We start from the raw sequence: 15,212 nt of genomic DNA, 5'->3' as shown, positions 1-15,212 counted from the left end.
GCGTTAAATGTTTCATCCCTTTCTGAATCACTGGAAAACGAGTCTTCCGATGAGACAACACCACCTACCTCCACGAAGTCAAAGATGCAGTTACGGCTGAATTCCAGTTCGAAGTGGTCCACGACCAGCTGCACCCTCTCTCCGGCGGGGACGCGGATCCTCCACTCGCAGTCCATGTTGTGGTGGTAGCGCTCGGCGTGGGTCGGGGTCGACAGGGTGCCCCGCTCGCCGACCAGGTCACCGCCACAGCCAGGGATCCCTGCCCCAGAGAGCCGCAGCGTCAGCCACAGCGGCAGACAGCCACGGCGGCCGCCGAACGGCTCCGGGTAGGCTGTGCCGCGGCGCACCGGTGTAATGCGGTACAGTCTACCTACCATCTGAATCGCAGATTCCGGACCGGCGCGGCGCGGCTGTAGGCACTCTTTCGTTCATCTATTCTTCACACATGCGCCAGTTACGTATGGATATAAGTCACTCAAAAGATATCATTTTAAGTTTTTTTTTCTAAAACGTTAAGAAAAAAACGTATCAACTGTCAAATTCTTCATCAGACACCGTTCGGTTTACGAATCAAGCTCCGCGCTAGTCGCTAAAAGTGACTCCTGCGTATTCTGGTCGGTATATCGTGGACAGATGGATGTCTGTATTGCCGCTCTCACCGGGTATCTGCGAGTAGGTGATGTGGAAGCCCTGGTCGGAGGCGCTGGCGTCTGTGTGGAAGCGGAACCAGGCGTACGGGCCGGAGGTGGTGATGGGCGCCGGCAGGGTGGTGCTGCAGTAGCGCTGCAGCAGCGGCGCGCCCTCCGTGTAACCGTCGCGGACCTGCGCGACAAAACAACAGCTACTCAATGATAGCTTCTCAGTGGCAGCAGTTTAAAGGGACTATCCCACCTTAAAAAACACCGTTTGTGATTCGGAAATGTTACTCATGATATCGTGACGAATTCTGCAAGTTTTTACGCGTTTTCATCGTAAACTTTTTGAGATATTGCGACTTTTATATTTCATAGTGACGTCATTTAGATCGAATCTGTGACGTAATGAAGGAATTACTTCATGTCAATGTGGGGGAAAATTTGGCAGCAAATATATTTGCTCTCAAATATGACGCGGCTCATACAGCAACAAAAGTGTCTCTGATTGGCTTATTCGTAAATCAAGTGATACTTCAATTGAATGCGTGACAGGCGTTCAAAAGGCAAATGACGTCATCAGATTGCCGTTAATGGTTAAAGGGACCCTCCCACCTTAACATTAGTTTTGAGTTGAGATAGCCAAGTTTGCGGCCATGCTCAGAAACCACCATTTATCCTGGTCGCAACCCCCGCAGCTTTATGGTGTTCAAGAAATTTCTTCCCTTTACTTGCAGGGTGGGACCAGCGTGGTCCCTATCTCTTAACCATTACGGGAATCTGATGACGTCATCAGGCTTTCGAACGTCCGTTAAATGTTTGACTAAAACGTTTTGTAGCACGCGGTGGTATATGCAACTTTGCGCGCAACAAATGCCGCACTTTCAAATAAAGTCGCTAGGAACAGCGGAGATCCCAAAAAGTAAACAAAGGTAAAAGTCTAATATCTTGAAAATCGGTGAATATTTTTCGATGAAATTTGGTAGATATTCGTTTTTGCTCTTTCTGAACCGAGCGACATCACTTTCATGCCAATTCATTAACTTTTTTGAAGGTGGGAGGGTGATTGGGACTTGTACAGGGAACATTTTCAAATGAAGGGAACGAATTTCTTCAACACCACGTGGCTGCGGAGGTTGAGACCAAGATAGATAGTGGTTTCTGAACCTCGCCGCAAACTTGGCTATCTCAACTCAAACCTAATGTAAAGGTGGGATAGTCCCTTTAATGGCAACCGCTCAAAGAAGGTGCGCGCAATGCACAGTGGTTAATGTTGTAGTTATATTTGTTTTCTCTTCTTCCGTCAGTCTTCGTCTTCTTACCCACCTCTGTATCGCTGTCCGTCTTTATCTGTCTCTCCCTCCCCCCCCCCACTCTCCTTTTCTCTCAGTCTGCAGTCTATGCCCACATTTGAAAAGTGATTGTTAACGTATCCTTTGGACCTATCTCACCGACTGACTGACCTCCAAGTAATCGTAGCTGCAGTTCTCGTGGTGCTCCAGCCGCAGTACGGCGAACTGGAACTGCAGTCGGCGGCCGAGTGGCGCCTCCACGGTCCAGACGCAGTCCCGGCTGTGCGGGTACTGACCCGGGTAGCCCGGCGAGTTGATACTGCCGTACGGATCGGTCAGCTCGCCTCCGCACTCTGTAAGGAACAGCAGGTGAGAGGTGAAAGGCGAGAGATGAGGCTGACAGTCAAATGAGAATATTCACTGATTTTTCATCGCGCAAGTAACGTATACTTTTTGTGCTTCGTATTTGTCGATATCGGACCCATTAGTGATCGCAATAAATGTGCGGAACGATGTGATAATAATTAATATAATAATAAAATGATACAGCTATTTCACATGTTTTTTTCAGTCATTTATCTAAACGTTTGTAGTGTGACTGGGCAGTCCAATCACTGACGTGGGTCGGTGGCGTTCCAGTGCATGGCGAAGCCGCTGTGCGCCTCGCTGTGGTCCGAGTGGAACCACATGTAGAGCAGGTTGTGCGTGGTGACGATGCTGCCGCCGCCGGGGGCGCGCGTGCCACAGAACCGGCCGCCGCCGATCACCGGCGCTAGGCTGTTGGCGCCGTCATGGAGCTGTCGGCAGGGGGGAGGCGGGGGACGGGTAAAGTAATAGGATAACAACACTGGCCAGGCTTTTGGCACCGTTATGGAACTGTCGGCACGGGGGAAGAGGGCAGGAGTACGGTAACGAAATAGCAACCCTGGCCGGGCTGGTGGCGCCGTCGTGGAGCTGTTGGTACAACGGTGGGAGGAGGGGGAGGGGTTAGGTAATGGGATAACAACCTTGTAACAAGATATACCGCGATCTGTCAGTGGGGAATGCATGAGTGGGTCAACATAAAGTGACCGAAAAAGTGGAGAGTAAGTGATTGAGGCACCGTGACGGAAAAAGAGACAGGTCACTGCGACGTGACATTAACACGTATTTTGAATTCGTCGAGCAATGCCTTTGGCCAGTCTCAGTTCTCCCTCTCAAGTCTCAACCACCGTCTCAGGTCCCACTTTGCCCAGGTCTCGCCCGCTGGCCCCTCACCTGAAGCCAGTCGAAGGTGCAGCTGGGCGCATTCTCCAGGTGGAAGCGGGTGAAGGTGACGTTGATGACCTTGCCGTGCGGCGCGCGCAGCAGCCACCCACAGTCCGTGTTGTGGGTGTAGATGGCACCCGTGTGGGGGAACGTTATCGCCCCAGGCGAGCCCAGCACCCCGCCGCAGGCTGACGGAGAACGGCACATACGCGTCAGTGTTCGGAGCGAGTCCGTGTTCTGTGACTCCTTGGAGGCTGTCTAGTGACCATTCTAACTAATTGCACCTACATCTAGTGTCTACATTAGCTACTTTCTACATAAGGGGTAGCTATGTACAAACGTGATCAAATTAATATTTTACCCTATCCTTAATTAAAACGGAATGCAAAGCCGGACGTTTCTATCAAACATCGAACTGCGTTATCTGTCCGGGTTTAATCAGCCCGGGCGGCCGAGTTACCTTGCTGCCTGGTCTGGCAGACGTTGCCTGTGAAGTCGCCCGTGCAGCTGCAGCTGAAGGAGCCCACCGTGTTGGTGCACGTGCCGCCGTTCTGACACGGGCTGGCGACGCACTCGTCTATGTCGGCCTCACAGCGCAGACCTGACGGCACGGTGGGCCCGTCATTGACTTTCACAGTGAAGTGGTTACAGGGGGTCATCACGGTGGGTCCTTCACGAACGGTCACAGCAGCACCGCTCTTGACGTCACCGGTCACAGTAGCGCTATCACATGCATCCCCCACTCATTACCCGCTGGATATCCCCATCCCAAGTAACTTGTGCTGAAACGTTACGCTGCTGCGAATCCCCATATTCCCGTGTACTTCACCCACTTAGTATAGCGCCGCCCGCTTACCCGTGTATCCAGCTGGGCAGCTGCAGGTGAAGCCCCGGCCGGCGGCGCCGTCCGTGCACGTGCCGCGCACACACGGCCGGCTGGCGCACGTGATGCCAGCGCTACCGGCCATCTGATAGCAGCCGGCCGGACCGACTCCGGAGCCCGAGTAGCCGGCTGGACACGTGCACTGCACGTGACTGCTGGAGATGGCTGCCGGAGGACGGATCGGTCACAATGACCGGAAAATGTAATTTCGCATTTCTTATCTGATACCAATTTGCATCGCATATTTGTCTGCAGGGGAATTTATCATTATGTGTACATTTTCGGTGTGTAACGTATAGCCGTTGCTCTTTACAAATTTGAGATGTGCTAAGGTTTTGACTTGATTATGCCATATTAAATAACTGACCTGGGTTGTGGTAGCAGGTGGCCAGCGGGTGACAGCCGCCGTTATTGACGCTGCACAGTCCCCCGGAGGCCAGCTGACAGTACTGACCGTTACCCTGGTAACCGGGTGGGCAGGGCCCGCACCGACGGCCGCCCTGACGCACAAATCATGTAACGACGTTAGAAGGGTTAGGATGTCATACGACATTGACGCGGTGCACTTCAAGCAGGAGTTTGACGTCGCGAGAAAGTAAGCACTTTGACATGTTGTAATTTCAATTTGCGACTTCAATTTGTTGACGTTTTTTAGCTTGCTTTTAAGTATCCCTCATTACATTGACATTTTGTCGTGGTAAGAGTGGTCCGTATGTAATAATGTATACATGCAGCTATAGACGGCGCGGCTCACCCTGGTGTTGATGCAGTCCACCATGGGGTTCATGCTGCAGCCACCATTCATCTGCAGACACTCGTCAATATCGGTGCAGTAGAAACCGTTCCCGATGTATCCTGCAACAGACAATACCCAATGCACCCTGTAACAGGCGAACAGTCTCACCGTCCAACACTCGGCCATAGTTGACAGTCTGTGACAAGAAGTGAAAGTTTTAGTGAGGGAAACTGCCCTTCGGGGCGGCCACGTCTCACTGATCTGGGACAGACCTGAGAGACGGTTGCATCCCACTGACCAGCGTTACATTTACATTTTACATCCTGCACTGACCTGCGGGACAGTTTCCGCAGCGGAAGGAGCCCGGGGTGTTGATGCAGGGCACCGGCGGGTCGTGGGAGCACGCCGGTCGGCTGGCCTGGCACTCGTCCACGTCCTCAGAACAGGGAGCGCTGGGGTCGGCGCCCGCCGGCTGCTTCCAGCCCTGCCAAAGAAAAAAAAACGACTCCCTGTAGATGGAATGTACGGCCTCGTCTAAAACTTAGCATATTTAGGTAGGTACCCGAAACGATTGACCAATATCGAAATGTAGTGGTCTGTGCCGAAAACTATAAATTCCGACTGATGTTTGCGAGGGTATGTGTAAATACCTGCGTGGGTATGTGAATACCTGCTGGCAGATGCACTTGTGTCCGTCAGCCTGGTTGACGCAGGTGCCGTGTCCGCACAGTTGCCATTCGTTGGAGCGCGTGCAGTTGCCGGTCCGTTCCGTGCAGTCGGTGCCGTACCAGCCGGACGTGCACTGACAACTGTCTCCGCGGGAGAGGGAAGGAGAGAGAGAGAGAGAGAGAGAGAGAGAGAGAGAGAGAGAGAGAGAGAGAGAGAGAGAGAGAGAGAGAGAGAGAGAGAGAGAGAGAGAGAGAGAGAGAGAGAGAGAGAGAGAGAGCGAGAGCGAGAGCGAGAGCGAGAGCGAGAGCGAGAGCGAGAGAGAGAGCGAGAGAGAGAGAGAGAGATGTGAGCGTTCTTTGCGTTGATTTTGGCTTAACAGCAGTACTATAGCTATATGAAGATGATGTTCTCAAACGGACCTGTTCAACTACCCATTTTCACTTTGCCGCATCGCTAGGAAGGCTGGCCACTCGGAAAGTTGCTGGTGCTACGCAGGCTAAAGCCCTGTGTTATGGAAAACTTTTTTCGGCCTTATATTATACAACATACATTATCATCACTGCATGCTCGCATGTTCACAAGTTGACTTATTCGTGCACTCTGCTGTATCAATCTCGAGCAATCCGCACGGTAAAACCCACACCCCTGCCGGACCGTACCTGTAGCCTCCGGCCGTGTTGGTGCACGTGGCGCCGTTCTGACAGCCCAGATCCGTACCGGCCAGTTGCGTGCACTCGTTCACATCCAGCTCACAGTTCGAGCCCTGTAAACGGTAATTCAATGACGGCTGGATGCTGGCCCGATACATATGTATTATGTACATTAAATAGACAGTCAAATCTCTGCGTACATTATATTTTTTATTGCTTGTTATGTGAGTAATTGACCTCGCATTGTGAATGAACATTGCATTGGCGGTCGTGAATGTTTTTACCTTTCCACCTTTATATTTAATTTAGGCATATAACACACTTCTTTATATTTGATTGTTTTTTCATCACTTTTTGTATCGCAAGAGCGACGACTAACGGCACAAGCTTTCACATGCATGCAGTCGGTAATATGTGCCATTCAGTTCTGAGTTCGGCCGTGCGTATAACTACCTGCCAGTTGGGCGGACAGCGGCACTGGTAGCCTCCGTAGCGGTCCACGCATGTGCCGCCGTGTTGGCACGGGTTACTAGCACACTCGTCAGTCTGAAGCTGCTGCTCCATCTGCCGTACAGTCTGCTCCAGACGAGACACCTGCACGAGACAGCGGGCTCTTGGTCACATCAACGAAACCGAGGACAGACTCTAATTACTGAACAATACCTATGCAACTGTAACACGGCTTCCCAACAGGACTAGATAAGAAAGTAGCTCGTTTTGAATTCTGCATTGGATGCATTATCCTCTTGTTAATTTTGGTAGACATATCAGATATTATTACGCCGCGATATCACCATATTACACCATATTACACCATGTACAGTGACGGGATATGACCCGTTACTGCTCCGCGCCACTGACCCTGGCTGCGAGTGATCCGGGCAGGATGGGTTGCTGCGTGGCGGCTGTGTCTGAGCCGTGCATCTGCTGCACGGCCTGTTCAAGCTGCTCCAGACGCAGCTGCAGGTTCGCCGGGAGGCTGCCGCCGCTCCAGCCGCCGCCGCCGCCGCCGCCTGCCAGCTGCAGGCTGCGGTACGTCTGCTCCCGGGGCGGGGTGGGCGAAATGGCAGGGATGGTGAACGTCCACAGTAACGTTCAACAAATACGTACTTGTCGACACAACTCTGTGCAAAGGCGGCTGACATGGCGCATTTTTTAACCCTCGCCGGCACAGCGCAAATTAGCTGTTATACAAAAAATCGACGCCTAAAAATTGCAGATATTTCGGTAGCTCTCTTTCAAAATATCGGCATTATGCAAAACTAAGCCTAGCCACTGTTTTCCTTTTAGTTGAAAGCAGCGAATAAAAAAATTCACTTCGTGTGTGAATCTGAGCGGCTCCCGGTGTGGCCTGCCTCGTACCCTGTCGACGAGCTCGTTGAGGTCGACCTGGTTGAGGTTGATCCGGCCGGAGCCGGAGGTGACGATGCTGACGTTCCGGTGCAGTGCCGGACGGATCTCCAGGTGACCGTCCCGGCTGATCAGCCGCGGCCTGCCCAGCCACACAGAGACTCGCGGTGGTGAAACAGGTTCTTTCGCCCAGGCACCATGGCAAGCAACGCTAATACATTTGAAGTTAATTAGCACGAGCGTCAGCTAGAATTTATTGGTTTGAATATAATGACCATTATATTCAATTCTAGGACACCGTTTGATCGTTTCGTCCACCTAAAGACGTTCGTCAAGCCACCCAGCCATCGCATTGGTCTAAGCTGGACGGTAGGTACCACCTAATAGTTGATTGACTGTCACCCATTCGTGTTAACATGAAAAATGGCGTATTTCCCATAAGTTCGAAATCAGATTGAGGTGAACTGAATATGGGATACTTACTGATTGATGTATGGGTCTTGGCATGTCGATGTCGCCATAAGTACGTAGAAGACCAACAGCTTGGTTGCAATCCCCATCCTGCCAAGGAACGGAAATGAAGCGGTGTTTTATAAAATCAGCATGATCCTCCACCTAAGCCAGTGTTTCTAATTGGTCTAAATGCTTTGAGCGAAAGTTATTAGTGTTGCCAAGGCTCTAAACTAACGTTGAATGGACAGATACTATTTGATATTGCATGAAAAGCACGGCTTCTCATAGACTTCATATTGTTTATAAACGGTTATCCTACAGGGTGTCCAGAAAAAACGGATACTATTATTTTTTGCTGTAATTCCGAAAATAAACACCTTACATTTTAAAATGGCACATGCTTGTATTCGCAAAAATATGGCAAAACAGACAGCAGGTGCCACATGGCATGTAAACTCTTTGGTTAGTCGCGGCAGCTCCTCAAAGCAGATACTCAATGTGAGCGGCCTTATGGCGGATCAGCTCCAGCACTAGCACAGTCTGCAGGTGACTGATGGTCATGTTGACTATCTCGGAGGGCAGGCAGACAACTTTCCAACGACGCATTACAGTGCTCATGAGTTTTGCCAAATCTTGCACTATAAGCACATGAAGTTGAAACAAAATCGGCTCGTGCGTTAATGAATGCGACTTAATTTCCGTAGTATCTTTTTTTCTGGACACCGTGACGTTAAAGTCAAATGAACTACTTTTTAAAGGTCAATAAGCATAGGTCTGGGAATTAAGCCTATCAAACTTAAAGCCTATCAACTTTACAAATGCTTAATGACATTTTTTTAGATCTTCGAGCCAAACACATTCAAGTCATCATTTACCCAGTACTTAAAACGATGCTTATCATTGATCGGCGTTCAATAGAGAACACTAGGGTTACCCGCGTGCTCCGCAACGCGAAGGAGGGTTATTTCTGACCCGTGGGTATTGGGTTGGTCTGTGTCGATTTGGTTGGTGTCCATTTCGTTCGATTGCTTTTTGACGGCCAAGCATTTTGTAATAAAACAAAAAAGGATACATCGCATCGAGGTGCCCGTGTCGTATTATCATGCGTTCTGCTATAGAATGATTCGAAACTGGTGTGAAGTCTTTTGAGGGCCATCGAGGAATTTCGCTAAAAATGACAATGTAATGGTTTGGAACATTTACATTTTTAAGAATACTGCTGCTCATCATGCAAAAACAAAGATTGAACCTTGGACAGAATTGAAGGCTCTTTCCAACTGTACCATTTTCAATTGCCAAACGTATCAGGTTATGCAGCAAAACCCGTGTGAATAATAAAGTTGCACATAATCGACAAACACCATTTTCTCCAGCGATTTGTAAAACCTTGGCGTCGATCAATTAGCTATTCACAATTTTCCCATGAGAGGCGGTACATTTCTCTTGCCAACAGGCGTCGTTCCAACTCGCTCCGTTTAACAGTCACCTAAAAATTAAATTAATCCCAAAATCCGTCAAAAAACGCAATTTTTCCGACAAAAGTGCCCTCCACGGTGCACGTGGCGCGTGCCATCCCCTGCATCGCACACCATTCGATAGCCCTTTCAATTATCTACACGATGCTGTTTTCCCCGTGCCGGTCGGACCCCTGGTCACCAAGATATTGCACCGGGACCGGACCCGTGTCGGGCAAATTTGGCTGTTTTCGCCCGAATTCGCACGCCGATTTATACATGTTAAGTCTATGACGCGAATTTGCACTTTTTGGGCACGCGCCACGCGCTCCCTATCAATCCGATCGAGCTGAGACCCCTCAAAGGCACGTCGCGCATCCTTGATCTATAAGTTGTGCAAATTTCACCGCGCTAAGTGCAACGGTCTGGCCTGTAGTCCACGCAAAGCACGACCAAGTCGGGACCTCGGTAACGGACAGACGCACCCTCCTCAAATAGTAATATAGATTTTGCATTATCAAGTGACGTGAAAATAATGCGTTAAACTTAGCCGAGGATGAGAGGAGGCGATGCGGACCGCGTGTCTGTGGTACACTTCCGATGTCTGCAGTTGACCAGCATATAGTGCGTTAGTGCCTGTCCGTTTTTGGGTAACAGACGGTTTTCGGAGGCGACATGCGCTGGTGTGCCTGTCACCTGGTTTCTCGAATATGTATAACGTAAAGTTTCCTGCTACTTTTTTACTTTAGGAAGGCTGTTTTAGCGCCGATTTATCATTAACGCTCATTTTGTGCTTACCCTTGTGCTTTTTGTATTTGCCAACTCGGTCACCCTGCCGATCGTCGGTCACCCTTCTTTTTTCTCCCGAGTTTTAGGTACGAGTGCCCTGCGATTGCCTATGATTACCGAAGTAAAAAAGTTTATTTTCTATCGAATTTATTATGCTACGGCTGTAGCTTATGGTATTAATAGTTGCATTACCTATATGTCGTATCAGTTGCATAGTTGTTGCAATTTATAATTGAAAAATTATCTCCTTTGGTGCCTTTTTCAAAATCAAAATTACAAAACTCTTAGGAACAATAAAAGCGTCTCTTGTTAATTCGCCACGTCTCCTTACTCTCGCTGCTGTAACGTGCCGACGGCCAAGATCTGACCTGACCCGATGTGATATCCGTTTTCCGGCCGCGGGTGCGGTCGGGGCCCCTTTGTTGCTTTGACCTGATGATGGTTCTGACCTGACCTGTAGTCCGTTTGCCGGCAACCGGCACGGTCGTCCCACCCCTTTCCTGTCGTGACCTGCCCTGACCTGACCTGATGTCCGTTTCCTGGCCTTGGATGCGGTCGGCCCACTTTGCTGCCATGACCTAATAATTGTTCTGACCTGACCTGTATCCGTTTCGGGCCGCCGTCGGTGTGGTCATCCCTCGCCTTTCCTGCCGTGACCTGTCCTGACCTGACCTGTAGTCTGTTTCCCGGCCGCGGGTGCGGTCGGTTCCCTCAGGGAGTCTCGCTGTGTGCTCAGTCCAGGTGATCTGATCACGGCCGTCGGTCGCTGCCGTCGGTGTGCCCGCGGACACCAGCGGAGCACGGGCCGACTCTGACCGGCGCTGCGGGCCTGGAGCGCCGCGGGCGGTCCGCCGTGTGAGCCCGGCACGGCGCCGGCCGGCACCGGGGGGCGTCACCGGCGTCCGACCGACACCTGAGCTGCCCCCAGTCCACCCACACATACACACAGCGGCGCGACACGGTGGGAGTAGCCGGCCGCGGCGACCTGCGCACCGACCCGGTTATGTAACCGGCGCAGTGGAGCATGGGGCTAGGACGGTACTTTTTCAATCACGGAACAAACCGACGAGAGTTCAGCACCTTGGTATTGAAATTTCTTATCAATTGAATTTTGAAATACACAACTTAGCTCTTGATAATATCAAAAGCTAATGTAGAATATCCAAGACAGTTAGGATAAATGATAACAATAACACGGCAAATGTATATTTAAACACACAAAGCTTTCGGTATGAAAATACCCTCATCACTGTGTTAAACAGAAATTAGAAATGAGGACAGTAATTGTAATTTCTGTTTAACACAGTGATCAGGGTATTTTCATACCGGAAGCTTCGTGTGTTTAAATATACATTTGGCGTGTTATTGTTATAATTTATCAAAAGCTTAGATGTAAACAGGTTACCTCTCGCGCTACCTGTTTAAATGAATTATCAATTTGCCGTTTATTTAGGAATATTTTTGCTGAATGGCCAGTTATTAGGTATTCATAAATACTTCTGCCTAACTGTAGGTAAACTGTACGATAAAAATTGACCTTTTCCATCCTGCGTGTTAACCTTTCCATCCCCAGGATAGTTAACGAAATCATTCTTTTCCATACCTAGAACGTCGTGTTCCGGGCTGGACGTTTAACTTTATGCCACATGGATAGCTCCTCCACAAGAGCAGGCCGGGTGCGGTGACTGCTAGCGGGTTATGCGGGGCTGGGGGGCCTGTCCACGTGATGGAGATGGGCTCAGCCCCGTTGGGTCACGAAGGCGTCCGCCCAGACCAATGTCACCCCTAACTCTTATCATCCCTCCGGCTCTGCAATGGTCTCGTCATAGCGAAAAGAGCCTTACGCAGCAAAGCAAACAAAAACAAACAAACGTTCTCCCAGTTCATCCGGAATTCAAATTATCCTCTAGACACCTACCTATTGACATAATAATTGTGCCAAAATGAAAGGGGGCACGGTGCCCCGGTGCCCTCGCCGTTCCGCCGCCTATGCTATGACTTCATAAGTGAACCTCTGCACAGTCTTCAGATGTCGCAACTTCGCAACGTCCTCACTGCCAGAGGAGCTTTCACAGTAAAATGAAACTTGTAGGACCTAGTATCCATTAGGAGTCTCACAACTTGTATATCTCGGATTTTCCCTAAAGGTCATATGAGGTCCGGGCATTTTCGTGACCTCACCATTACCTACCTACCTATACCTATTAAGTCAATGGGGAAAAAATGAAAACTGCTATCCTGGCGCCAGGAACGATCTCTAACTATCTCAAGCACACATAATCGTGATTTCATGCACTTCTCGCAAGGTTCGATGCGTCACTTTTGCAATGTTGACCTTGCGTGACGTTATTTATGACGTCATTAGACTCATATTAGTTTTTCGTCAATTACTCCCGATCAAATTGAGCTAGCGAGTTGGGAAAGCCACCAATGGACTCAAAAAGGCCTGCCGAATCGAATGCTATGAGACATGACCTCCTTCGACCAATTTCGCGACCTGGGGGCGCTGACCTGACCGTCACCCGAGGTCAACACCCTAAGTTGACCTCACCCAAACAAAAAGTATATCATTCGACGCGCGTGAGCGAAGCGAACACGATGCTGCTTAAATTGCGGCTCTGCGGCCGTTTTTTTGCGAAGTTAGGTATTCACCAAACACGGAACCGTACCTTGGGGCACTTGACCTGACCTCAGAGGTCACCGGTTGACCTAGGACTTTAAAATCGGGTATCAACCTCTGCGTCTCGTAACGAAGCACACGCTCCTTTTTTCGCGACGCGCTAGCTCCACCAGGGGCGAAACGGCGAGGGGGGGTCGTATCCGCTCCCCCCCCCCCCCCCTCGGCCGGCGCGTATGTAGAAAACCAATAGGTCCGGCGAGGGCTAATGCTTTCCTAGCAAGGTTCGACGTTTGACTTTTGCATCGTTGACCTTGCGTGACGCCATTTATGAGTTCACTAAGGCAATAAGAGTTTTTCGTCAATAACTCCCGAATGCCGATCACAGTGAGTTAGCGAGTCGCCGAAAGTCACCAATTGATTCGGGAAGACATGTCGAATCGAATTATATGCTATGTGACCTCTTTTGACCAGCATATTGACCTTATTAGCTCTGGCCTTTACTTTGACCCGAGGTCAACACCAGGGCTGCGGAGTCGATGGATTTTCGGCGACTCCGACTCCGACTCCGACTCCGGCTTTCAAAAACCAGCTCCGACTCCGACTCCGACTCCGGGCAGAATTGTCGACTCCGACCGACTCCAACTCCCGACTCCGACTCCGCAGACCTAGCAGGGCTGCGGAGTCGACAGATTTTCGGTGACTCCGACTCCGACTCCGGCTCGGGTTTCTAAAATCGACTCCGACTCCGACTCCGACTCCGGTCACAACTGTCGACTCCGACCGACTCCGACTCCGCAGCCCTGGTCAACACAGTATGTTGCCTGTTACCCGAACAAAAAGTATACCATTCGACGCGCTTGAGCAAAACAAACACGATAGTGTCAAAGTTGCGACTCTGCGACCATTTTTTTTTTGCATAGGCGGCGGAACGGGGAGGGTACCGGGGCACCGTGCCCCCCTTTGATTTTGGCATTTTAACATTAGCCCTATGGGCGTTGCATGGAAAGAATGGGAACATAAGTCGGCAGTGCCTCCCCCCCCTTAATTGAAGGTGTTCCGCCGCTACTGATTTTTTGGAAGCTATTGACACAGTAGGGGAAACCGGGGGAAGCCCGGCATAGTAAGCTCTTTTTCATTTTTATTACATACCATACGTGCTGTATAAAATGTTGATATCCTGTTAGCTAGCTTCATTGGCCGTATCTTTCCAAAAATTCGGTTTCGTGGAATAAGTATAAGGTTGAGAAAATCGAGTTTTAAAAAAGTGTTGATTTTTCTGGGGTAAGCCCGGCATAGGGGTAACGCCGGCCACCTCCCCAGCGCTTTACAACGAGTTGATGAAACCATTATGTGCCTTCAAAATATTAACGGAAAGTGAAATATTAAGGTACTGATTAGCTCTGGACATCTTAGAGTTTATGTCACTACTGGTATTTTAGCATAGCGTCTACCACATATACAGTACAGGTCGATGAAAATCGTGATGCAAAATTGGCAAAAAAATGTGTATTTCAAAATTCCTTAAAATTTATTTTTCTTTTTACCTTAATGCATCATATTGCATATCATTCGACTCGGCTGATGAAGAAGAACACAACGACACCATTTTTGAAGCTCTAGCTTCATTGTCTGTCGCGTTATCTGCAAAAACGTAGTTTGACCCTAGTTGACCTTAAGTGACATGACTGGCTTTGTCTATGATAACATGTTTATTTTCGAAATTTATCTTTGATCTAGGTGTAAACCAAACCTGCTCAGTACCTATTATCTCATGGAAAACAGTGGTTTAGTGGCATTGCTCTCGGTTTGGGGTAAGCTTGGCCACTCGCCCGGGGTTACCCCAATGTGCTAATTTTTATTTTAGAACAGCGATGTTCGAAAAAATGTCATACTTAAGCCAGCCTGCCTCGTCACCCCTCACTACAAACACTTAAACGGTCCTTACATAACATTCGTATAAATATTAGTACTGTATGGTATAACATTAACAGTGCAACATATCTCACTTTTTAGCTAAAAACCCTTAAAATATCATTTTTGCTCTATAACTTTAACAATATGCAATTTTTGTTAGCCTTAACTTTTTTGCTGGCGTTACCTTAGCTGCCACGCTGAAAGGACAAACAGTTGAGCATTTTATTGTGAATAATTTAGCCGGAAACGGGGTGGCCGGGCTTCCCCCGCGCCCGGGCTTCCCCCGGCTTCCCCTAAAACGAGCTTTTGGGCACTTGGCCTTACCTCAGAGGTCGCCGGTTGACAGAAGACCTTAAACAGGGATACCAATCGCTGCGTCTCGTATAACCAGCGCACACACTCGTTTATTTCGCGAGGCGCTATGTAGCTCAATTACGGGCGAAACTCGCTCTGCGGTTGACGACCCAAAACTGGCACTGATCAAAACGCCAGGCCTGCCCAGTGGCCACCCCCTGCCTGTGC

At 49.6% G+C, this 15,212-nt stretch overlaps 1 protein-coding gene across 1 annotated transcript in view; it reads right to left on the bottom strand.

The window, feature by feature from the left end:
• Positions 1-10,975, bottom strand: part of LOC122382168 (cubilin-like) — a 52,455-nt gene extending 41,480 nt beyond the window's left edge. The window contains exons 1-17 of the mRNA XM_043367146.1: positions 10,829-10,975; positions 7,944-8,021; positions 7,473-7,602; positions 6,972-7,148; positions 6,564-6,704; positions 6,120-6,223; positions 5,462-5,600; positions 5,125-5,275; positions 4,810-4,910; positions 4,423-4,555; positions 4,029-4,220; positions 3,633-3,773; positions 3,182-3,360; positions 2,544-2,721; positions 2,084-2,277; positions 660-822; positions 69-259 (exon numbers count right to left, since the gene is read on the bottom strand). Coding sequence (XP_043223081.1) covers positions 69-259; positions 660-822; positions 2,084-2,277; positions 2,544-2,721; positions 3,182-3,360; positions 3,633-3,773; positions 4,029-4,220; positions 4,423-4,555; positions 4,810-4,910; positions 5,125-5,275; positions 5,462-5,600; positions 6,120-6,223; positions 6,564-6,704; positions 6,972-7,148; positions 7,473-7,602; positions 7,944-8,020 — 2,391 coding nt within the window. The 5' untranslated portion in view covers position 8,021; positions 10,829-10,975. The remainder of the gene's footprint in view (positions 1-68; positions 260-659; positions 823-2,083; positions 2,278-2,543; positions 2,722-3,181; positions 3,361-3,632; positions 3,774-4,028; positions 4,221-4,422; positions 4,556-4,809; positions 4,911-5,124; positions 5,276-5,461; positions 5,601-6,119; positions 6,224-6,563; positions 6,705-6,971; positions 7,149-7,472; positions 7,603-7,943; positions 8,022-10,828) is intronic.
• Between the last annotated feature and the right edge of the window lie 4,237 nt (positions 10,976-15,212).

This window comes from Amphibalanus amphitrite, unplaced genomic scaffold, assembly GCF_019059575.1.
Source record: "Amphibalanus amphitrite isolate SeventyFive unplaced genomic scaffold, NRLGWU_Aamphi_draft 000134F_arrow, whole genome shotgun sequence".
NCBI lineage: Eukaryota > Metazoa > Arthropoda > Thecostraca > Balanomorpha > Balanidae > Amphibalanus > Amphibalanus amphitrite.
This window is presented reverse-complemented; position numbering and strand designations above follow the sequence as displayed.